The sequence below is a fragment of the Oryctolagus cuniculus genome, chromosome 7 (assembly GCF_051225735.1).
Source record: "Oryctolagus cuniculus isolate XC-2025 breed Fujian yellow rabbit chromosome 7, ASM5122573v1, whole genome shotgun sequence".
NCBI lineage: Eukaryota > Metazoa > Chordata > Mammalia > Lagomorpha > Leporidae > Oryctolagus > Oryctolagus cuniculus.
The window spans coordinates 129,191,927-129,215,566 of NC_142873.1; the positions used below are offsets into that span (position 1 = coordinate 129,191,927).

General features: G+C 49.1%; 1 protein-coding gene across 25 annotated transcripts in view; it reads left to right on the forward strand.

Moving 5' to 3' along the window:
* Positions 1-12,404: 12,404 nt before the first annotated feature.
* Positions 12,405-23,640, forward strand: part of ERI3 (ERI1 exoribonuclease family member 3) — a 146,665-nt gene continuing 135,429 nt past the window's right edge. For 5 of the 25 annotated variants that reach the window (XM_002715151.4, XM_017346364.3, XM_017346363.3 and 2 more), the window contains exons 1-2: positions 12,535-12,921; positions 14,955-15,030. In XM_002715151.4, coding sequence (XP_002715197.1) covers positions 12,787-12,921; positions 14,955-15,030 — 211 coding nt within the window. In that variant the 5' untranslated portion in view covers positions 12,535-12,786. Of the gene's footprint in view, positions 12,922-14,954; positions 15,031-19,134; positions 19,233-23,640 lie in introns of all 25 variants that reach the window. The other 20 variants (XM_070078601.2, XM_089300803.1, XM_070078599.2 and 17 more) reach the window with 12 other exon arrangements.

The window sequence follows — 23,640 nt, forward strand, 5'->3', positions numbered from 1 at the left end:
GCTACAGAGCATCAGGATTTCTCCTAGCTCCTTCAGTCCTTCATGCAGCAAGTATTCGTGGAAGCAGCTGATACAGAATGCAAGGAGTGAAGCAGATGTCTTGCCACCACCCCGTGGCCACTTCCCTCTGGGAGGGCATTTCTACCAGGAGGAGGTGGCTGCTTAGAGTTTGAGCAGAGAACAGAGCACAGCAATGGCAGCGGGGGTATTCATCTGCACGAGATGGTCCTGGGGGCAGGAGGACGGTAGGGCGGCTCGGCCATTTGTCCCTAAGGTGTGAACTGTTGTCCAGAGCTGTCCCCTGGGGCGGGCACAGGGCATGGGCTGTTTGGCCTGCAAGCTCCCTTTGATATGAGCTTGTGTGTTAGTGTTCCCCTTCTCAGAGGCCTGCAGCCCCTCAGGTTCTCAGCAGCACCCCATCCTGCCTTCTCATTAGAGCCACTGCTTACTTTCTGGGACACGGGCCCAAGTTTCAACTTCTGAGGTAGCCACCTGCCTGCGCAGCGCTCCGCCATTCCCTGCGAGTCTCGGTGCCTCTGCTCCTGCCGTTGGACTCCTGGCCCAGGGCTTTTAGTTCAGCCTATGAATAGTAACACCAAAATCATCACACTTTGCATTTGGTGAGCACTTACTGCATACAGGCCTGTGCCAAAGGCTGAACATGGATGCTATTCTGCAGTCCTCGTGGCAGCCTGACGCTGGAGGCCCTGCGGGAGCAGCGGATGCAGCTGGCATGCAGAAGCAGTGGTGAGGATTCTGCGGGCCCTGCACCGCCCAGCCTGCTCTTTCAGGCTGTGCTAGGCCCTGCACCTGCTGCTCTGGCGGGCCTCAGCTTTGGCAGGCTCCTTCTTGCCGCTGCCTCCCCCGGGCAGGAGTCTCTACCGTGTCAGCTCTCAGTCCCCTCCACTTGCCGTGTGCTTTTCCTGGCCTTGCCTCATGCTGTTCCTTCTGCCCACAGTCTCCTTTTCCGCCTGGTGAAATCCTTATTTTTCAAGCCTTGCTTTAATGTCATGCTGACCTTGCTGCCCTCCCCTGTCAGAATTAATTGCTCCCTCCTTTGTGCTGCTCAACAGCACTTATCACAGAGAACTGTGCTTACTTGTTTCGCCACGCAGGCTGGGAGAAGAGGCGACAGAGGCCTGGTTTCCCTCCCTGGCTTTGGGGCTCAGGGGCTGCCCAGCGGTGGATGAGGCCCACTAGACGTAGGCCAGGGGCTGTGAAGTCTGGCTGGGAACACCCCTGAGACAGGACCTTGCTTCTTCCTGCGTCCCTGCTGGCTGCCTAGCCTTTCTCCCCAGCTGGCCAGAGCTGGATTTCAGACACTATGATGGGATCTCGCTATCAGCTGGGATATGGCAGTGGTCTCTCCCCCTCCAGATGAGTCTCTCTCCGTCAGCAGCCAACCTGCCACCTGCCTCCTGCTCGGTCTCCAGGCTGGGTGCTCTCAGCTCTCCCCCATTTAGCAGCATCTGCAGATTTCATTAACTTGCTACTTAACCCCTCTTGCTCAGAGCAGCTCTGAAGATGATAAATCAGGCCCGGGGTTGGTCCTGCAGCGGCCGTCTTCTTTGCACCCCTCTAACGAGGCTCTGGCTGCCCTATTCATCACAGGCTGCCCTCCCCTTCTCCTGCGGTGTCATCGCCCACACCCCCACCCATCCCCGGCCGGCGGTGTCAGCGTTATTATAGTCCAGCCACTTTGGATTGCATCCTGGGACTAGATTGGGGAGCAATCTAGTTCACCCTGGAGCTGGTGAACTTCTTGGGTCAGACCAGCTCTGTCCTTGGGTAGGGTGGGGGGGGGGGAGGCTGTGGGCTTTAGCTTCCCCGAGCAGTGAGGCTAGCTCAAAGGCAGCACCCAGGGACTTCAGGTGATATGGGCCTTGGCCTGGGAAAGGAAGGGGAGCACAGGGCCTCCATCCTGGCTATGGATAAGGATTATTTGTGTGCAAGAGGGGATGGGCTGGGGCTGAATCGTACCTGCGTTCCCACCCCCTCATTTTCTTCCCCAGGGTCACTCTGAGTTTGCTCTTCTGGTGCCTGGGTGGTCATCTGCACCTCCATGGAGGGCCCAGAGCTAGGCCAGGGTGGCAGGCAGCGTGGCTCTCCTGGTCGTTTATAGAATGGCCCTTTTCCCTCCCACCCCCCCACCACCCCCCTCTCCACTTCCCTACGCTGCCTGAACACCATCTCTAATTTGCCCATAAGCAGTTACCTCTCTCTTTATTCCTCTAGGGCTCAGGTCTGTCCTTTTGCTTTCTTTCTCTTGCCTTCTAATGCCTCTTCTCTTGTTCCTCTCTTTTTCCCTTAGGAATAAATTCCTAAAAGGGATGACCCCAAATAAGTCCGGGCCTAGCCCTAGCTCTCCTTTCAGCTCCCCTGGCTCACATTCATTCCCGGCCTCCAGAGAAGGTGCAGTATCCTGCCTGGCTCACAACAGGCTCTTGGGAAGCATCAGTTAAGCCCAAACCGGAGTCTCCCCATCCTTATTCTTGCCCTGAATGATCCTCTCAAAAGCAGGACAGCCCCTGTGGGCACCCTTCTTCTAGGGGTCAAGGCCATTCAGCCCCCTCCTCATGTGTGCTCTTGTCAGGTGCTATTTCTACAATGTCTTCATTACCTCCTAATTGGCCAAATCTCTTTTCTTTATTTTTCTTGTTAAAGACAGATTTAAAGAACGAGTTCAGTAGCTCAGCCATTTTCAGGCCGTCATTAATTTCCCGCCTTCTTATTTATTAATGGGGCAACTTCCTTGCTGGTATTTCTTGTTCCCTGGATATCTGTGTAAAAGGCTGCTTTGCTCATGTAGCCCCTGGGACCAGTACTAACTCACTCTGACTTTGTGCTGCCCTCAGCTGCTCTGGCACTCCCTCCAGAGCCCCCCTGCTCCACAGTCCTTCTAGGTCAAGGGCCCTCCACCCACAGCCTGCAAGGAGAAGCTTGGGAAAGGCCCCCTGCATTGTAGGCATAGAGGCTTCCTGCCAGTGCATGAGGTGGACCGAGACTCCCAGTTCTTCCCTCTTTGTTCCTTCCACTGAGTTGCAGGTCCTGTGCTAAGCTAAACATTTGCCACTTCATTTACTCCTTAATAAATTAAACAACAAGGGGGGAAACACGCTCAGGGAGCAGCAATGACTTGCTCAGGATCACTCTGCTTAGAGGGAGCAGAGCCAGGATGTGAGCCCAGTGTTGCCTGGCTCCACAGCTTGAGCTTCCTCTCCTTGCCAGCCCCTCAAGGAAGCCTACCCAGGAGAGGACGTGGTTGGGAACTTGCCTGGCTCACAACAGGCTCTTGGAAAGCATCAGTTAAGCCCAAATTGGAGTCTTTCTCTTATTGCTCCCCCAACCCTTCCCAGGCCCTGAATGATCCTCCACACTCTCTGCTTATAAGCAGGGGACCCCTCTGTTGGCACCCTTCTTCTTTTGTGGGGGTCAAAGCCATTCAATGACCATCAAGTCTCCTCCCAGGACTTGGGAAATAGAAGGCAGTGAACTGAGGATCAGTAGGACCATGGCCAACCAGCTGTGTTGGGTGGCCCGTCTCTCCCTTCTGTGCTCGTACCCTTGTGTGTTCCACATCTGAATCTCCCCATGCCCATTGATTCAAGGACTCCTGTTCTTAGTGGTGCTATTAATAACATTTGGGACCTGTGCCTGGAAGGGTGAGCCTGTGCACACGGCTCCCTTGCAGCCTTCTGAATATTTTCTGGATCATGCCCTTTGGATTCTGGTTCTCCAGGAGTCTCAGTTCATCTCTCCAGGTGCGAGGCCTTTTTGCTGCCCACAGTCTCCTTTCCATGGACGGGCAGAGGTGAGGATGCTGCCCTGAGCTCAGATTTGGGCTTGAGCCCACGTGGATTCCACTGATGGCTCCTAAACCCCTCTATTAGGTCTAGTCTTGTTAGGATTTCTCCTTGGCTGTTTCTATAATCAGAAATCCTCTTGTTATTCCCTAGGCTCTGTGCCCAGACTCTGAGCCCCTCTGGTGCCAGGGTTCAATGGCAAAGGCTATAGTTGCCTCCACATTGCTGGTGTGTGGTGAGATGGTGATGAGGACAGTGCCCCCATGTCAGGATGCCAGCCTAACACAAAGACAGCTGCCACCAAATGCCGAGTCATTGCTCTTCTCATTGGAAATGAAAGCTCTGAGCAGGCACTTAGAAGGATCAAGAGAAGGCAGAAGACAGCAAGCGCAGGGCGGAATCAGCCTGCCCCATCTGGAACCCCAGTCACCTCCAGCAGCAAGAATGGGGAGTCAGCAGCAGGGCCCATGAGGAGTCCCCTGGGGCCAAGCCCTGGGAGCCCTGGTTTTACACTAAAAGACCTTGTTTCTTGTCTCCTCCTGGTCATAACCCTGCTTAATAGAGACATTAAGATGAATGATTGAAGCTGCCTCTCACTGCAGCCGGAAGGAGGGGCAGCCTGGGTGACCCTGCACAGAGGGGATAGCGTGGAGATGGGGTGAGGTGGGAGGGGAACTGGGAAGCGTCTCCCTGCACACTGAGCCACAGCTCCTGCCCTATAAGAGCCCCTCGAAGGCTGCCTCCTCCCACTGGGCTTCTCTGAGCTGAGCATCCTGGGCTGTGCTCTGCCTCCCAGTATCACAGAGGGATGATGCATAGAGGACAGCTGCAGGTGCACACATGACAATGACTTTCACTTCTGCAAGCGTCCAAAGGGCTTTGATAAGCTTCTACACACAGTTCTTTGTATTTATAAAAACAACAGAACACAGTTGTTGGGTGTTCCCTGCAAGTTTGAACGGCTGTGCTTTATGCAGTGTATACTGTCACATCTCAGCCTCACAACAGTACGCGAGACACAGGCCAAATTACTACCCCCAATTCACAGATGAGAAAACTGAAGCCTTGAGAGGTCAAACCACATGCCCACCATCACCCAACTAGCGAGTAGCACAGTTGGGCTATGAATGCAGGCAGTCTGGTTTCAGAGCCTGTACTTGTGACCACTGCCACAGTTCCTGCCTCTGGTTTTACAGACTGATGTAGCCTGGAATTGGGAGGAGGGCATGGGAGGACTGAGGTTTTATATCAGACAGGGAATTGACTTAGAAGTCAGGGACAACAGTTAGGGATAAACAGGCTCATCTCTGGATGGGGCTGCAGAAGCAGTAGGACCCTGGGGAGCGCGGCTGTGACAGGCCTCATTTAGCATGTTTATGACGGGGCTGGCAGAGGGCAGATCAGGGGAAGCTGCCCCTTTGTAGATGATGCCAAACACTTTTGGGCAGGAAAACGTCGTTGTACGTCTTCCCCCAGACTTCCAAGCCTTACCTGGCATTTTGCTGGACACGGAGCAAATATTCAACAAACAGCTTCCATAGATGCTAAATAGAAGAGTAACAGCAGCCTTAAGCAGACTGAGCAAACAGAAAAATGCTCTGCACTTGCTGATTTGAGCAAAGGCATTTGGGGAAGGTAGGCCCGGGATAAAGCACCATCTAAAACATCCTGCTCAAGCGGCGGCGGTGGGAAGAGCAGCAGCAATCGCCTCACCAGGAAACTTGTAGAAATGCAGAATCTGAGGCTTTTTCCAGCCCCACGTGATCCCAATTTGCATCTTAACAAGGTCCCCAGGTGATTGGAATGCACATTAAAGTTTGAGAGGCACAGGCTCTAACACAGAACTGACCCAGCCACTGCCCTCTTTACACCCTTCAGTGGCTCTCTGTCACCCTCAAGATCAAGTAGGAACGCTGTAAACAGGCTTCCACGGCAGCCTGATCTGATACTTGCGCACGTCTTCAAGTTCCTCTTTCCTCTTTCCCTGTGCCGTACCTTCTCCATCACATCGAGTTTCTCCCCATCTGACGTGGGCCAATTCCTCGCTTCTTGCCTTTGCTCATGTTATGCTCTTTGCCTGCAATGGCCTCCACTCTTCTCTCCTGTCTTCTCCCCTTCTTGGTCTAGGAAACTCCTACTCAAAAATCTTTAAGATTGCACTTAAATGTCACCTATTCTGGGCCACTTTTCCAGGCTGTGATAGATGCTTCATCTTCAAAACCTCATTGCAAAATAGTCTTTATAGTCACAGCTCTCACACTGGGTGACAATTCTTTCTTCATCAGTGCATCTCCCTCCTTAGAGTGTAAGCCCTATGAGGGCAGGAGCTGTGTCTATTGTTCATGTCACTGTTCTGGGCTTTCATGGAGCTCAACACAAGGCAGGTATTCAAAGAATGTCGAATCTTGGAGAAATATACACTTGGAGTATACTGTTAGCTATGACCCAGGAAAAGTGAGTGCTGGGGTTCCTGGAGGAGATGCTGGGAAGGCTTTGGATGTTCTAAAAGGTCTCCTGACTCTCAGGTCAGGCACAGTCTAGAGATTAAGATTAAGCCCCTTCCCTGTGGATTAGTGGGCAGGACATGAGCAGGTAGGGCTTGGAAACTCAGGGGAGGAGAGGGAATAGCTATCCTTAGAAATGTTTCTGGGATGGGGAAGGCACTCCCAGTGAAGAAAGTACCACCAGCAAAGGATGGGAGCAGAAAAGTGCAAAGCACCTTGATCAGTAATTAGTCCTTTTACCCTGAGGGCCAGCGCCATGGCTCACTTGGTTGATCCTCCGCCTGTGGCGCCGGCATCCCATAAGGGCGTCAGGTTCTAGTCCAGCTCTCTGCTGTGGCCCAGGAGTGCAGTGGAGGATGGCCCAAGTGCTTGGGCCCTGCACCCGCATGGGAGACCAGGAGGAAGCACCTGGCTTCTAGCTTCAGATTGGCGCAGCACGCCGGCTATAGCAGCCATTTGGGGGGTGAGCCAATGGGAGGAAGACCTTTCTCTCTGTCTCTCTCTCACTGTCTATAACTCTACCTGTAAAATAAATTTAAAAGAGAGAGAGAGAGAGAGAGAGAGAGAGAGAACAAGAGTTAAAAGAACAACTAGAGGGCCTGCACTGTGGCTTAGTGGGCTAAACCTCTGCCTGCAGTGCTGGCATCCCATATGGGTGTGGGTTCGAGTCTTAGCTGCTCTACTTCCAATCCAGCTCTCTGCCATGGCCTAGGAAAGCTGTAAAGGATAGCCCAAGTGCTTGGGCCCTGGTACCCGCGTATGAGACCCAGAAGAAGCTCCTGGCTCCTGGCTTCGAATTGGCCCAGTTCTGGCCGTTGCGACCATTTTGGGAGTGAACCAGTGGATGGAAGACGCCTGCCTCTCTCTCTCTCTCTCTCTCTCTCTCTGCCTCTCTGTAACTCTGAATTTCAAATGAATAAATAAATAAATCTTAAAAAAAAAACTACTAGAAAATAAGGCTGGAAATGTAGGTGGGTGCTTTCTTCACTATATTGGGGATGCAGATATTATTTCTACTTTATAGTTATAAAAAAGAGGCTGAGATAAGGTGATTTCACTTATTCACCAAATATATGCACAAGACTATACAGATGATAAGATTTCCTTGAGGATCTCAGACTGTTGTAGGAGCAGAGGCAAATCATTTTATTACAGGGTGGTACTTAGATAAGATGCAAAGAAACCCATATGGGATGCTATCACTGTAGGCGGCGGCTTTACCCACTACGTCACATCGCCGACCCCAAGCAATTTTTAAGAGCAAGGAGAGTTGGGCTGGCGCTGTGTCCTGAAGCGCTGGCATTCCATATGGGCGCCAATTCAAGTCCTTGCTCCTCTTCCAATCCAGCTCTCTGCTATGGCCTGGGAAAGCAGTAGAAGATGGCTCAAGTGCTTGGGCCCCTGCACCCATGTGGGAGACCCGGAAGAAGCTCCTGACTCCTGGCTTCGGGTTGGCGTAGCTCCGGCCGTTGACTCTATTTAGGGAGTGAATCAGTGGAAGGAAGACCTTTCTCTTTGTCTCTCTCTCTCTCTCACTGTCTGTAATTCTACCTCTCAAATCTTTAAAAAAAAAAAAAAAAAAAAAGGCAAGGAGAAGACATTGGGAATTGGGAAGCGGCCTGTATAGGTGATCCAGCAGCATCTCAGGCCCAGAAGTGATGAAGGTATCTTCAGAGTTACCAGACCATAGTGACTCTCACCTGAGAATAAATGATTCCAGAGCCTAGAGGTGACCGTGGTCCTAGCCTTGGCAGCCACAGAGGCACTAGAGGCAGGCCTCAGAAAGACAGATTGTGGACAAAGAGTAGGAAGGGTCGGACTGGTGTTCAGATCCGGCTTCCTGCTAACGCACCTGGGAGAGCAGAAGATTGCCTGATTGCTTGGGTTCCTGCCACCCATGTGGGAGATCTGGATGGAGTTTTTGGCTCCCAGCTCCTGGGTTTGGCCTGGACTAGCCTTGGCCATGTGGCTATTTGGGGAGTGAGCCAGTGGTTGGAAGATCTCTGTCTTTCCCTCTCTCTGTAACTTTGCCTTTCAAGTAAATAAATAAATCTAAAAAAAAAAAAAAAAAAAAAAAAAAAAAAAAAGTAGGGGGATGTCAAGCTAGCATTGAGAGGTGAGACTGGAGAGCATTTGGGGAGTGGCAGTGGGGATATGAGAATGAAATCTGACAAATCTTGGGCTTCATCTTCATTCCCTTTGCCTCTGTTGAGGTCAATGGATCCTGACAGGGATGTTTGCCTTGTAGAAAGTAACACCTGGAAGGAGGGAGAGAGAGGGGAGGAGGGAGGGAGGAAGGAAAAGAGGGAGGGAGGGAGGAAGAACTTTGCTCTCTAACTTTGCTTTCTCTTCCCCTGTGAGCACCAGATCTCGGGCAGCCTGGGACCCCAACTTTTCCAAGGATGCTTTGCCTCTGACTAGTGGTTGGACAGTTCAAGCAGACCCACATTGGGATAGGGCTGTAGGATTCATGAGTCTGTGAGCCACACCTCTTCGGCATGTGAATCACCACTCTCTCTGGGCCAGTGGGCGAGGCGGAATGAATGGAGTCAGAGGATTTGAGGCGGGGAGGCAAAAACTGGAGAGGGGACAGCGAGTGGAAGAGCTGGGGGGAAGAGAGCCTCCCTGGGCAGGTGGCTCCATTTGATTTCCGATTTAAAGGGGAGGCTTAGATGGCCAAGAAGAAAAAGGCTAATAAGAAAAATATTAAACTGCAGTGTGTGTGTCCCCAGGGACTTCCTGTTGCCATGACTGACCTCCCGGAGAGCGCCATTCGTTCCTGAGCATGGCAGCTTTATAGGCACTTGTAGGCCTGCAAAGAACACCAATTTGCTGCTGCAGTTTGTTTTGATAACTGAAACTTTCAATAAATCTATATTAAAATCAAAGGGAAAATTAACTAGGCCCCAGCGAGGGGCACAGAGATAAGGGAGCACATTACCACCCTGGCCTCAGCCACCCCACATCCGTCTCCTAGTTCAGCTTCAGGTCACCAGGGAGATGAATGGCTGGGGCTTGTGGGGAACAGCCCTGGGTGGTGGTGGGGGAGCAGGGAGAAGGAGGAAATGGCCAAGTCCAGCTCCCACCGCCCCTCCAGTGAAAGAAGACCACCAGGGAGTGGGGGGGGGGGTGAGGGGGTGGGCTAGGGGTGTTCCCAGTGGAAAGAGGAGTTGGAAAGTCGGAGAAGGGTGAGAATAACAGAAATAACAGACACTGCTTATCTGCTAGGTCCTGTGCTAAGTGCTTATGTCTTTGGTTCCTATTACAGGTAGGTGCTAGAATCATCTTCACTCTAGAGAGAAAGGGAACCTCAGAGAGTAAACTGCTTAAGGTCACAGACAGACCCAGGACTCAAACATGAACAGGCTCTCTCTGAGCCCACACTTCTCGGAATGACACTACACTCTCGTGTGGCTTTGGGGGCTAAGATGGCAGCACTTCTTTGTCTGATTTCCAGATAAAATTGTTTTGGACGCAGTCTGGGTTCCCTCAACTGTTGCAAGTTTGGGGGCTGCTGTGCATTGCCATTGGGTTCTGGGTTCTCTGCCTTTCAATTGCTAGTTGAGGTCCAGCTTTGATGGCCACCTTGCTTTTCCTGGTGGCTTGAGCGGGTAGAAGAATTAATTTGGTACTGTTTTTGCATGTACATGCAATGTTCTCAGGGTTGGTTTGGGTTCAATCACTTAATCCAGCAGCCAGAAGGCTGCTCAGGGTGGACCTGAGTACTGGACTCAGTTCATCTACCTCCCCCAAATTAACTTGTCCCATCTGTACCCTGTCCATTTGCTTAAAGCACAGCCCTACTGCCATGATTATCATCTCATTTACTAACACATCTGGTTATCTTAGTCTTCCCTGGATGAAGGTTAGGGCTTGACACCAGTGGTGGGACTGCTGTGGGCCTAGTTTGATCAAACCAGCGGTTTTGACTATTCTCACCATTTCTACTCTCAGATGAACCACCACAATTCAGGGTGTGGAATCTGGCGCCCTCTATGGCCACCAGAGTGATGGGGTAACATGACCCCTCCTTTCTTTCATCCCAGATGTGATGTTCTCATGCTGTCAGTCTACACTACTTGTACGTACATCCTGTGTGCTAGAACTGCTAGTTCTATTTTCTTTCAAACTCTGAATAACTTGATAGTACACTTCCTTGTGTTTTCTTTTCCTCCTCTTTTTCTTTCATTTTTGCTGCCCTGGCCTTAATGCTTTCCAATAAAATCTAAAATATAAGTTTCACTTTAGGCTCTGTTTTCTAGGGAACCAGAAAACACACAACAGAGCAAGGTTTAAGGGAGCCAAATACTGGGTTAGACAGTAATGCACTGGAACAGGTAAATACTAAGCTATTAAACTCTCCTATTATTTGAATGCATTTTGTCTGGTCTTTGTCCAGCAAGAGCTTACAGTCTTGTGAGGTCCTGGAAGAGGTACAGTTGATCCCTATAGTAGTAAGGAAGAAAAAACTATTCTTAGAGAAATCAAGGGGACCACGAAAGGATTCATGCTTGGCCAATACAGATATATAGATTTATTTCCCTCTTAACAGCCAAGAAGGTTGACCATACCCTATTCTTGGTCCAGAACTCAGGACATAAGGAGGCAAGAGATAAGATAGGCAACCTTATGGCCTCTTATTTGTCTTGTTTTATTTATATATATTTATTTGTTATTCCTCCTTTTTCCCCTCTCCAATCCAAAAGCTGTTTGAGAATACAGATTTTATTGTCTTACTCACCAGTGAATTCCTGAGCAGAGGCACTATAGGTGTATGTTGACTAATTGACCAACTGGGGTTAAAGTCTAGATAACAACGGTGGGAGGAAGACCCAGTTCCAGCTCCAAGGATGGGGGGAATAGGCACATGTGTCTCTACTTTCTTTTTGTTTTTAGAATGTTTATTTATTTGAAAGGCAGAATTACACACACACACACAGGCAGAGACAGAGAAAGAGGTCTTCTATCCGTTGGTTCACTCCCCAAATGGCCACAAGGGCCTCTGCTGCTTTCTGGGACTTGAACCAGTGCCCATACGGGATACCAGTGCTACAGGCGGTGATTTTACCTGCTATACCATAGTGCCGGCCCCCTCTACTTTCTTGACATTGAGGGAACAGACAAGTATCCTTGCTGGCCAACATATGTCCTTTGCATGTAACGAGCATTTGTTACACGCCTGTTTTATGCCTGGTACTGGGCTGGGTATTACTGATGCATCATGAATGATATGGAAATGCCTATAGGAAAGGTGCTTACAGTCCTGGGAGAGAGCAACACGGACATAGCCCATTATAGAACAATCAAATAAGTCCTGTAGGTGCACAGGAGAATCATTTACCTCATTTATGGGTGGGATTGAGGAAGGCATTTTTGATCTGGTGATTACCAGCCATTCCCAGCTCAGGCAGGAACCATCATGCTAAAGTCAGGTTTCACTGTCTCAAGTGAAGAGCGCAGATGGCAGATGGAGGGGCTTGATAACTGAAGCTGGGCCCAGAAAATGAGTCCTGACTGACTGGGAGGCTGTCAACACCATCACTGGCTTGGCCAAGGCTGAGATCTCCCTGCTTATACCTGGTACGATACCCACGACTTCCCAGGGAGGCATAACCAAGACGGAGAAACACATCTCCAGGCTTTGGCTAATAGGATGGCTGGTTGAAGCTTCCCACAGTTGAGGTCAGGCCGAAGTCTTTTTAACTTTTAAGTTTCTACTTAGGAAGACGCTTCAAAAATCTGTTTTGTTCTGTTTTGTTCTTAACCTCGAACTCTCTGTTACCAGACCTCCTGCTGGCCCACATTAGAAAGTAGAAGATAATTACCTGTTGAATGAAAGGGATCAAGAGTTGTCTAAATAGAACACGTCCTCTTCCGAGCCTACAATCACTTAAGACGTATATTGGAAGGTAGGAAAACGGAGGTGGGGGACTTGGTCCCTTTGGGGCTTAGAAAGTTATTCTTAAAAAAAAAAAAAAAATAAAAGAAAGTCCCTTTCACAGCTCAGAAGTGACCCCTCGCCTTCTGAGTACGTGCAACCACAAAACTACAAGTCCCATAAGGCCGGGTGCCGGGAGGCACCATCTTGACGCACCTTAGCGCGCATGTCGGCGGGAGAGCGAGCGTTAGGGGCGAAGAATCCCCGCCCCGCTGCAGCCCATTGGTTAAAGAGGTCGGCGACGGGCCCAGCGGTTGGCCACAGCGACCGCCCGTCCAAAGCGTCGGTCGGGGTCAGAGTGCGCGGAGGTGAGTCGGTGTGTTGTGGACTCGTGGTGCTGGCTGCCGCTGTTGAGGCGGCCGAGAACGGGCGGTAGGGAGCGGGCGGAGCTCGGCCTGCCTCTACCTGGCCAGCGCCACAGTCGGCGCGGGCCGCGCCCGCCGCCGTCAACTGCCCTGAGCGCCTGCTGAGGCCGAGGGAGACGTCGGGGCCTGCACCTGGAGGGAGCCTGCCGCGCTGGCCCCAAGGAGGGGGCGTTGCCATGGCGACAGCCTCTCCCGCTGCTGACGGGGGGCGGGGGCGGCCCTGGGAAGGAGGGCTGGTCTCCTGGCCCCCTGCCCCTCCTCTTACGCTCCCCTGGACTTGGATGGGCCCGAGTTGGGGGCAACACCCTGGGGTGGGTGAGGCTGAGAGGCTCCCCCCGATTGGGCCCTGGTTAATGCATGTGGGGTGTGGGTTGTGGCGCGCATTTTTTTTGCAGCCTTGGGTGCTGACCCATGTGCTCGCCCTGGGTGCATGATCTGAGTAAGGTTCTGGCCGCGGGGGAGCGGAGCAAGGGGTTTTGCAAGACAGCCTTGCTGAGTTGGTTAAGGGGGCTGACTTCTTACATGGGATTACTAGAGAAGAGGAAGGGAGGTTTGACAGGCTAGAAATCGAGCAAGGAGATAGTAGTACATCCCCTTTGCCCCCTCCCCAGGACGGACAGACAGACACACACACGGTTAACAGTTTGTCTCTTTAAGTCTGAGGCGGGGGTAGTAGTGATATTGGGAGTTGTGACTGAGGGGCCTAACTTGTCTAGCTTTCTGTTTGCCTTTCCTGCATATGGTCTAGCAACAGGTGTTTTCTTAGAATTAAAAAAAAAAAAAAAAAGGCATGAACTTGGCTTGAGGCTTGCTTGAGAATTCTTGCAAAATGTAGCTGCGTCTTGTTGACTTGGAAGATGCTAGATGTGTGGCCCCTCACTGGGGGTTTAGAGTTTGTTGTTAGGGCTGAATTTTGTAACTAGCAGCTCCTGTCAAAGTCTCTAGAGGTCTCTGGCCACTCCTACCGCATTTACTCTTGTGAGACATTTGAATTTCGGTCAATTTCCCCGTGGAAGGTCAGCAAAACATGAATCCCATTGGCTAAAGACAGCACTATTGGAACTGCAGTAGACTGTGATTGGCTGAATGATTTTTTGATTGTAGGGTTTCTACTAGAAATTGGCTTCATCAGATTCTGCTTTATTCTGACTTTATTATATACAGCACACCTTGTTTTCTGGGCTCATGGTTGGAGCTTAAGTATATTATACCTGAATCCCTTACCATTTAAAAGCCAATTTATAAACAGGGACTTGGAGTGTGACTCCACTAATGTGTGTCTGTGCTCTTGGTTAGAAACCCACTTAGCTGCCTTTCATCCGAATGCGGGTGTGGGGGAGGGGAGCTGCTGAGAAGTGATTGATAAGGTTTCCTTTATGGATTCTGCGGTGCTTCACTGGAGCTCAGAGCACTTTGGCAACTTAAGCACTCCAAATTAAAAGCTCATTAACAATTCCTGCCCCAAGATCCTGTAAATAAGCAGCTAGCTGGGTCATGGAGCTTGGCTAAGAGCTCTCCTTCCAACTTGAAATTTCTGAATAGAAGTGCTTTTATTCCTTTTCATTTTGAAAAGTGTTTTCTTTGTGGTGGGATTAGTTGGTGAGTGGCCTTTTCCGAGGACAGCTGAGTAGAATTAAGTCACAAGTGTTTAGAATGGTAGGCAGGAGTACATTGGTTCTAATCCTAGATGAGGTAGGGTGTGTGTGTGTGTGTGTGTGTGTGTGTGTGCGCGCGCATGTGCAAAAGGTATCACTGGTTTACAAGGGCATCTCTACAACTTCTGGAGCTTTAGAAGATCTGAATTGGGTGACAAGTATAATAGGCATTCATTGATGTCTTCATGTTGGGTTTGGTTGCCTAGATTGTCTTAGAACTTGAGGCAGACTTGGAAATATCCTGAAGGTGTTTGCTGGCCTCTGTGACCATTTGCAGTATGACGTGTGGTTATATGACAACCAGTCCCTCTCCTAGTTCTGTCTGTTCTCAGTTCCTGACTTCTGAATTTGTCAGTCATATCAGCATCTCCTCCTTGATTAGGATTCTGATGTTTTCCCAGAGCATCATCACATCATGGCCATCTTTCTCAATCCATGCTTAGATATTGTAAACTTTTATGTTTCTAGGAGGTAAGCCTCCCTAGGAAGAAAAATGTGTCACTAGGGAACATGGATCCATCATTCCCAAGACAAATAGAGTTCTGTAGTTTCTGAAAGCTCTGTGGGAACCCTGCATTCCCACATGGGTAGCTGTCATCCCCGAGTCAGAGGTAGAGCGCGCGCCGCCATAGTGGGGATTTGGTCTTCCTGCTGAGATGGGCGTTCCAGAGATGTGTGTCTATCCACAGCATTGGGGCCTTCCGGCTCTCACAGAACCTTCGGCGTCCCCAGCTGCCAGTCTTGGCATCTTCGAAGTAAGGAGAGGTGAGAATCCCCTTGCATGGTCAGGTTTGACTTGACTTCTTCCTTTTGAGTGTTTGGGCTCGGGTAGGGGGTGGGGGGAAGTAAGGGTGGATGCTTGCTCAGATTTATTTTTCTGTAGATTCTGATAAGGCAGCATATTCTCTAAGCCTACCAGAACTTAACCCAAAGCTATAAAGTGGTGAGAACCAGAGGTGGAGAATCCAGATCCTAGAGTTTTGTCATTTCTCCATGGGCATCTCATAAGTACCTACTCTAGGTTCAGGATGATTAGCTACAGCTAGAATAGTCCTGTATTCTGAGAAATATACATCTGAAAGACAATAGGAAGAAACCTATTCACTTGGCTTTTAATAATGTAAATTTGAGCAAGGCCTTTGGGAACATGATTTAATTTGGGCTGAGTGTTACCTTTGGGTGATTTTTTAAAAAGATTTATTTATTTATTTGAAAATCAGAGTTACACAGAGAACGAAGGAGAGGCAGAGAGAGAAAGGGGGAGGGGGAGGAGGAGGGGGGGAGGGAAGGAGGGAAAGGTCTTCCATCCGATAGTTCACTCTCCAGATGGCCACAACGGCCGGAGCTGCGCCGATCTGAAGCTGGGAGCCAGGAGCTTCTTCTGGGTCTTCCACATGGGTGCAGGGGCCCAAAGACTTGGGCCATCTTCTACTGCTTTCCCAGGCCATAGCAGAGAGCTGGATTGGAAATGGAGCAGCCAGGACTTGAACCGGCGCGCATATGGGATGTTGGTACTGCAGGTGGCGACTTTACTTGCTATGCCACAGCGCTGGCCCCTGGGTGATTGAATAATCCCAATCTATTTATATTTTAAAGGATCAAGATCAGGCTAACCAGGTGGATTCTGATGTTTGATATCCAGGGACTTGGAGGCTGTTTGGTAACTAAGAGCCAGCACTTTGCTGGTTCCTGGGATTGTAGTTTATTATTTTTTTCTTTTTTGACAGGCAGAGTGGACAGTGAGAGAGAGAGAGAGAGAGAAAGGTCTTCCTTTGCCGTTGGTTCACCCTCCAATGGCCGCCGCGGCCAGCGCGCTGCGGCCGGCGCACAGCGCTGATCCGATGGCAGGAGCCAGGTGCTTATCCTGGTCTCCCATGGGGTGCAGGGCCCAAGTACTTGGGCCATCCTCCACTGCACTCCCGGGCCACAGCAGAGAGCTGGCCTGGAAGAGGGGCAACCGGGACAGAATCTGGCGCCCCGACCGGGACTAGAACGTGGTGTGCCGGCGCCGCAAGGCGGAGGATTAGCCTAGTGAGCCGCGGCGCCGGCCGGGATTGTAGTTTAAAGCAGCCACGCTGGCACCAGAGAGCTTAGGAATTCATGGGTGAGACAGTGAAGAGGTAGTTCTGATACACTCCAAGAATGCTGTGATAAGGGAAGTGTGGGTGCTTTGGGAGTACAGAAGGGTCCCTAGCTGAGATTTGTGGGCTCAGGAAGATCTCTCAGAGGAGGTAACTTCCTCACCTGGAAATAGGTGAAGACATGAAGGACCAAGTCAGAGCTTTGTTTTTAAATGTTTAGCAAAGGCTTTAGTAAGTGATTGCTTAACAGAGCTTTGTTGAGTTTGAGAAAGTTCAGTGTGGTTGAAACAATGCTTAGAAGGCAGGAGTCGAGAGAATATAGTGAGAGATGAGGCAGAAAAGGTAAGCAGAGACCAGAGTCTGTTAAACTCTAAGGATTAGACCCAAGAGGTAGAAAAAGATTAGATTAGGGGTTGGCAAATGTTTTCTGTAAAGGACAAGATATTAACCAGGCTTTGTGGGTCACTGTCATGACTACTCAACTCTGTTTATGCATGAAAGCAGCTGTAGCAGGATGAAAATAAATGAGCATGGCTGTGTTTCAATAAAACTTTATTTATAAAAGCAGCTGAATTTGGCCATGGACCATAGTTGCTGATCAAATTTAAGACCAGCAAGAAGCTGATATTAGGTTTGTGTTGTAGAAAATTTGCTCCAATTTCAGTGTGAAGAAAGAGTGTGTTGAAGAGGACAGAAAATACTAGAAGCAGAGAAACCAATAAGGAGGCTGTGGCAGTTATATGGGTAGAATTTTATATTACCTGTTTTATGTCTGTATTTGTTTTTTTTTTTTTTTTTAAGATTTTAATTTTTTGAAAGGCAGATTTAAAAGAGAAAGATGGATCTTCTATCTGCTGGTTCACTCTCCAAGTGGCTGCAACAGCTTGGGCTGTGCCAGGCCGAAGCCAGGAGCTTTATCGGGGTCTCCCACATGGGAGACTTGGGCCATCTGCTGCTGCTTTCCCAGATGCATTAGCAGGGAGCTGGATCAGAAATGGAGCAGCTGGGACTTGAACTGGCATTGCAGGCAGCGGCTTAACCTGTTATGCCACAACGCTTGCCTCTGTATTTTGTTCTTTAAAATGGACTATAGGGAGCCGGCGCTGTGGTGCAGCAGGTTAAAGCCCTGGCCTGAAGTGCCGACATCCCTTATGGGTGCCGGTTCTAGTCCCACCTGCTTCTCTTCCTATCCGGCTCTCTGCAATGGCCTGGGAGAGCAGTAGAAAATGGCCCAAGTCCTTGGGCCCCTGCACCCGCATGGGAGACCCAGAAGAGGCTCCTGACTCCTGGCTTCGGATTGGCATAGCTCCGGCTGTTGCGGCCATCTGGGGAGTGAACCAGTGGATGGAAGACCTCTCTCTTTGTCTCTACCTCTCTCTGTAACTCTTTCAGATAAATAAAATCAACCTTAAAAAATAAAGGACTATAGCAAACTCTTTACATACAGGTGTGTATCATTTGTCACTTCCTGGAACTGAAAGAATGTCTTCTAAAGAATTGTTGGAGGCCGGCGCCGCGGCTCACTAGGCTAATCCTCCGCCTAGCGGCGCCGGCACACCGGGTTCTAGTCCCGGTCGGGGCGCCGGATTCTGTCCCGGTTGCCCCTCTTCCAGGCCAGCCCTCTGCTGTGGCCAGGGAGTGCAGTGGAGGATGGCCCAGGTGCTTGGGCCCTGCACCCCATGGGAGACCAGGAAAAGCACCTGGCTCCTGGCTCCTGCCATCGGATCAGCGCGGTGCGCCGGCCGCAGCGCGCCGGCCGCGGCGGCCATTGGAGGGTGAACCAATGGCAAAGGAAGACCTTTCTCTCTGTCTCTCTCTCTCACTGTCCACTCTGCCTGTCAAAAAAAAAAAAAAAAAAAAAAAAAAAAAAAAAAAAAAGAATTGTTGGAAATACCAGCTCCTGTTTCACAGCCTGGGAAAGATATTGGAAAGCAATTAGTTAAAAGATTTTGGGGCCTATTTTCTTTCATTTTTTGAAAAATTTATTTATTTATTTATTTTAAAGATTTTGTTTATCTGAGAGATAGTTACAGGCAGAGAGAGGGAGAGACAGAGAAAAGACATCTGTCTGCTGGTTCACTCCCCAAATGACTGCAATGGCTAGAGCTAGGCTGCTCCTGGCGCCAGGAGCTTCTTCAGGGTCTCACACGTGGATAAAGGGACCTAGGCACTTAAGCCACCTTCCACTGCCTTCTCAGGCCGTAACAGAGAGTCGATCGAAAGAGGAGCAGCCAGGACTAGAACCAGTGCCCATTTGGGATGATGAGACCAGAGGTGGAGGCTTAGCCCACTATGCCACAGTGCTGGCCCCTAAGACTTATTTATTTTAAAGAGCAATATAGAAAGGGGGATACAGAGAGAATGAGAGTGGGGGGGAAGGGAGAGAGAGAGGGAGAAAGAGAAATCTTCCATCAGTTGTTTCATTCCCCAAATGGCTACAAAAATCCAGGAGTCCTGAACTTCCATCTGAGTTTCCCACATGGATGGCAGGGACACAAGCACTTGTGCCATCATGGGCTACTTTCCCAGGCTCATAGGCAGGGAGCTGGATGAGAAGGGGAGCAGCCGGGACTCTAATGGGCACTCTGATGTGGGATGCAGGCATCGCAAGCAGTGGCTTAACCTGCTGCCTACAATGCCAGCCATGGGAATTATTTTCTAATGAAGGAATTATGGAATAAATGGAGCCCTGCAAGGGTTCTTGATCTTGGGGCTTATAGCCTACTGTCAGTTGCTTTGAACTTGAACTGTACACATAGAAAATGACCCGTTTTCCTAATCTTTCCAGGGAATTGTCCTCATAATATATCCCACTCAGTCTCTCCTTTTCCTGCTTGTAGCAGACTGATGACCTTTTCCCAATTTTGGAACTGTCTCCCAGTTCAGGTATGGTGATATATGTTAGGCACAGGGACCACATACAGTATTTGTTGAATGTATAATGCATAGGTGAGAGCTGAGGGTCCTGTGTCTGTCTGCTCCTTTCCTTTGTCCACCTCTTCCTACACACTCCAGTGTACTTGTTTTGCTGGAGGGAAGCCTGTGGGTTTCTGATAATAGTGTGTGTGTGATATTGGGCAAGTAACTTTCCTCCCTGGGCTTCACTTTCTTATCTGTAAAATGAAGATAATGGGACTTTCTAGGATTGCTTAAGGTATTTAATAATGTATCTAAAACTCTTAACAGTGTCTTGATGACTTCTGTTACAAGTAATATTTTACACAATAATTTTTTAAAAAACACCTATAGTTAGATGACTTGGCCTTTGGCTTAGTGTGTTTTGAGTCCTCAGTTGTCATTATGTCCATGTGATAGAAATGTAGCCCCTGGTGGTAGCAGCCAGCAGACAGGAGGGAATTACACTAAAGGAAGGCACCGTTCTTCATAATGGAGAATTTCAAACAGCAGGAGTTCCACTCTGAATTCCAGAACTTTTTTCAGGATGGACTCTAGTCCTAGCATCATCAGAACAGCAAAGCAAGTGAGCAGCGTCTCAATAGAGATTCACCAAAGTGTGACCAGTTGTTCCTTGTCTGGAGTCATTTGTTAGTGTTGCCACCCTCGTGGCCTACACAGCTTTGTAAGGGCTTCTTGAATGTTTTTTCTTCCTTTTCCCCAGCACTGTGGGAAGTGGGTTGGGTGATGGACGTTTGTATCCTACCATGTGAGGAGACAGGCCCCAGGAGGTGGAGCCTGTGGCTTGAGGTCCTGCTCTGAGGTACTGCCGGGGCTGGCGCACACTTGCCTCTAGATGAAGCTGTGGTAGTTTATTGCTGTGATTTCTCTTCCCTCAAGTGAGAGATGTGTAGTCATCGCACAACTGCAGTCTGTGTGTGCCTTGTCCAGACCTGCTGGGCCTGACTTGAGTCCCACTTTATCCACTGGTTCCGTTGGGTTTTAATTGATGACTGCTAGGGCTGGACCTGTTGGGGAGGAAATTCCCTTTGGGTCATTGTTCTTAGCCTTTCCTCCTTTGGGGACATTCCTTAGGGAGCCTTGGGTTAGGAGGGATTGCTTTGATATGTTCAAAATTGTTCCTTGTGCCCCACAGCTACAGGTAAAATCAAAAGGCAGATAATTTATGGGAGTGTCAAAGCTGGCCGCTGGCACCTCAGGAGGCCATTAGTATGCCTGTTCAGACCCTCTGTGTCCTTGCAATTGATTCCTCTTTGCATGAACCTTATTTGGGAAGCTGTAGATCTGTGGGTAGTGATTGGATGTGACAGTCCAAACACCGGTCCCTAAATTAATCCTTTTAATAGTATTCTGGCATCATGGCAATTTCTCTCTCTCCCTCTCTCCCTCTCTCCCTCTCTCCCTCTCTCCCTCTCTCCCTCTCTCCCTCTCTCCTTCTCTCCTTCCTTCCTTCCCTCCTTCCCTTGTTCCCTCTCTCCTTCCCTCTCCCTCCCCCCCCCCCCCCCCCCCCCCCGGGGAGAACAGAGGGTATGGGCTAGGAGGAGGGATAGCCAGAAAGGAAGCATTGTCTGTGCTTGGATCTTGCTGTGTTCTAGCATGTTCTGGTTCCAGAGCAGTTGGCATCATATCTGTGAACATAGTAATTCATTCAGTAAACCTTCACTCATACTTACATTGTGCCTGGCCCTGTGCTGGGTTCTGGTAACACAGAAGTGAGTACACAGTGGTCCTTGTCCTCAGGACTCAGCTCAGTGTTTCTTGGGCTTTTAAGTCTCATGCTCCATTTATATTAAAAAATAAATCTCATGCTCTTTAATGCTGTTTGGCATTTTGAAATGCATTTAAAAAGTCAAAGAATCACCATGTCAGATATGCTATTTTTTTAATATATAAAATATACATATACACCTACACTGCTATCTTCCATCCTTCTTTCCTAACTCATTGAACATTATTGTTGGTAGGAAAACTGATGCCACCTTCTAATATAGTGAGATGAAAGCTGTGAAATAGGAATAAATCTCATTTAAGCAATTAACTTTATTATGGGATATCAGAGAAAGCTACTAAAAAAGGAAAGCTCTGAGCTGAATTTTGAAGAAATAGTGATAATTTGCCTGGTGAACAGCAAGTAGCATTTGCCACGGTGCAGATTTGTGAAAGAAAATGTCACATTTGAGGACCTGAGCAAGAACTGGATGGGACCCTGCCTCCTAGCAGTTTCTCCATTGTGTAAGATGGGGAGGTTTGCTCCCCTGGAGTTGTGTTTGACAACAGGCTTTGAGTTCTTAGTGCTGCAGTTTTAATCCAAGGTACTTTTTTCCTGTTTCTGCTTTTGTGCTCAGGCCTGTGTTTTGTTTTCCTTTACAAAATATGTATTAAAAATTATGAATATAAATTTGGGTTATCAAGACAGATTTGATGGTTGTTTAAGGTTCAGTTACTTTTGGTTAAAGTCATACTTTACCTCAAAAAGAAAAACTGAAGTTGATGTGAATCATTAGCCTGATGGCTGATGGTGACTCGTCAAGTAGGAAGATGGGGTTTTTGAACATGACAGAGGAAAAACAGGGCCCCAAGGAGCTGGGTGTCTCTGAGCCTTCATTTCCTTGTGTGCAAAATGGGAATATTGTTAGCCATTTTGCTTGAAAGTTGGGAGGTTTAAGTGAGATAACATGTAAATCCCCAAGGCAGTACTTTCATATTCTAGTTTACAGTAGCTTTTCAGAAAATGGTGTTTTCCTTTCTCATGTATTAACAACAAGAACTCCCTTTTTGAACACTTCTTATTGTGCACTATGCTTCTTTGTGTACATTGCATGGTTGAGTCCCAAAGATGCAGCTATTATTAAAGCTGTTATCACAAAAAGTATGTAATGGAGCCAGGATTTGAACCCAGGTTTACCTAATACTAGTGTCTTAACAGCTGGATTAAATTGACTGCTTGGTTCTATGCCAGTTCTGTCTTGGAAGCAGAGGTAGTGGAAGTATTTGAACAGTTCTGGATACACTTGCTGTCTGCAAGTACTGGAGGTGCTTAAAGGGGTAATGGTGCCATACCTTGTCCTCCCTCTGCCTCTAGCTTTTTATTTTTTTCCCAAAGATTTATTTATTTTAAAAGCAGAGTTTCTAGAGAAAAGAGGCAGAGACAGAGATCATTCATCTGCTGGGCCAGTCCGAAGCCAGGAGCCAGGAGCCAGGAGCCATGTCTCCCATGTGGATGCAGGGGCCCAAAGCCGTGGGCCATCTTCTGCTTTCCCAGGCTCATTAGCAGGGAGCTGGATCAGAAGTGGAGCAGCCAGGACTTGCACCTGTGCCCATATGGGATGCTGGCATTGCAGGCAGTGGCTTTACCTGCTACGGCACACTGCCGGCCCCTGACTCTAGGTTATTTATGTATTAGGAAATAAGACTGTGTCCTCTGTGTGTGCAGTGGGATCACTGTTGGCTTGCAGTACTTTGCAGAGGTATCTTCCAGCTTTGGTCCCTGGAAGGAGTTTGCCCAAGCTGCTGGGCATGGCTGATGGTTAAGCAAACATCAGGCACATCGCAGACAACTGCCTCTTAATTTGCTTAATTTGAGCTGCTGATAAAGGTTAGTTGAAGGCAAAAGCCAGCCTGCTGTGGCCTGTGACGTTACCATCAGAATTTAGTGTTCCTGAAGGCCTTCATTCACTTCAGCTGTGCAAGTTGTGTAAGCTTTGCTACTGCTCCTGCTATGGGGAGAGCCTTGCCTAGTGCTTCATTGGATTAGAAGCAGCTGTAGCTGCAGGCCAAAGCCAGGACTGGTTGTAGACAAGAGTGTGTTTTGTTGAGCTGAGGATCCAGCTTTCAAGTTCCTGCTTCCCTTCCACTTTTCGGGATCAGAAAGTCAAGTAGTGGTTCCAGGGCATGTCAGGCTGTTTCGTCTCCAGCTTCTACTCTTCAGCAAACTAGACAGAGCCCTCAGACTGCTGGCTGCTTCTGTGAGAATGCAGAGAAGCTGGGAGATGAGTGGTTAGGTCTGCTCCTTGTGTTGGAGCAATGGTTGGAGACTCTGGCCCTGAAGTTGAGAGTGCTGGGTTCTATTTCTTTTTTCTTTCTATGTGAGCCATGGGCAATCCTTTTCTCTTTTTGGGCCTTATTTTCCCTGGCTGGCTGCGTTGTAGGTTTTCTTTTACCTTTGACAGTGTGATTTTCACAGAAGTGCTTGGCAGTAAGGATGTATTCATTAGATGGAAGATTATGACTTTTGAAGGCATGCAGTTTATAGTTTTTTAGGCTATTTTTAGCTAAGACAAAGCCTGTGACCCAGTGAGTTCCAAGCAGGTATTACTGTGTTCCTTGTTGATTCCATGACTCCGATGCCTGACACTTGCTGAACTAGAGGTCACTTTGG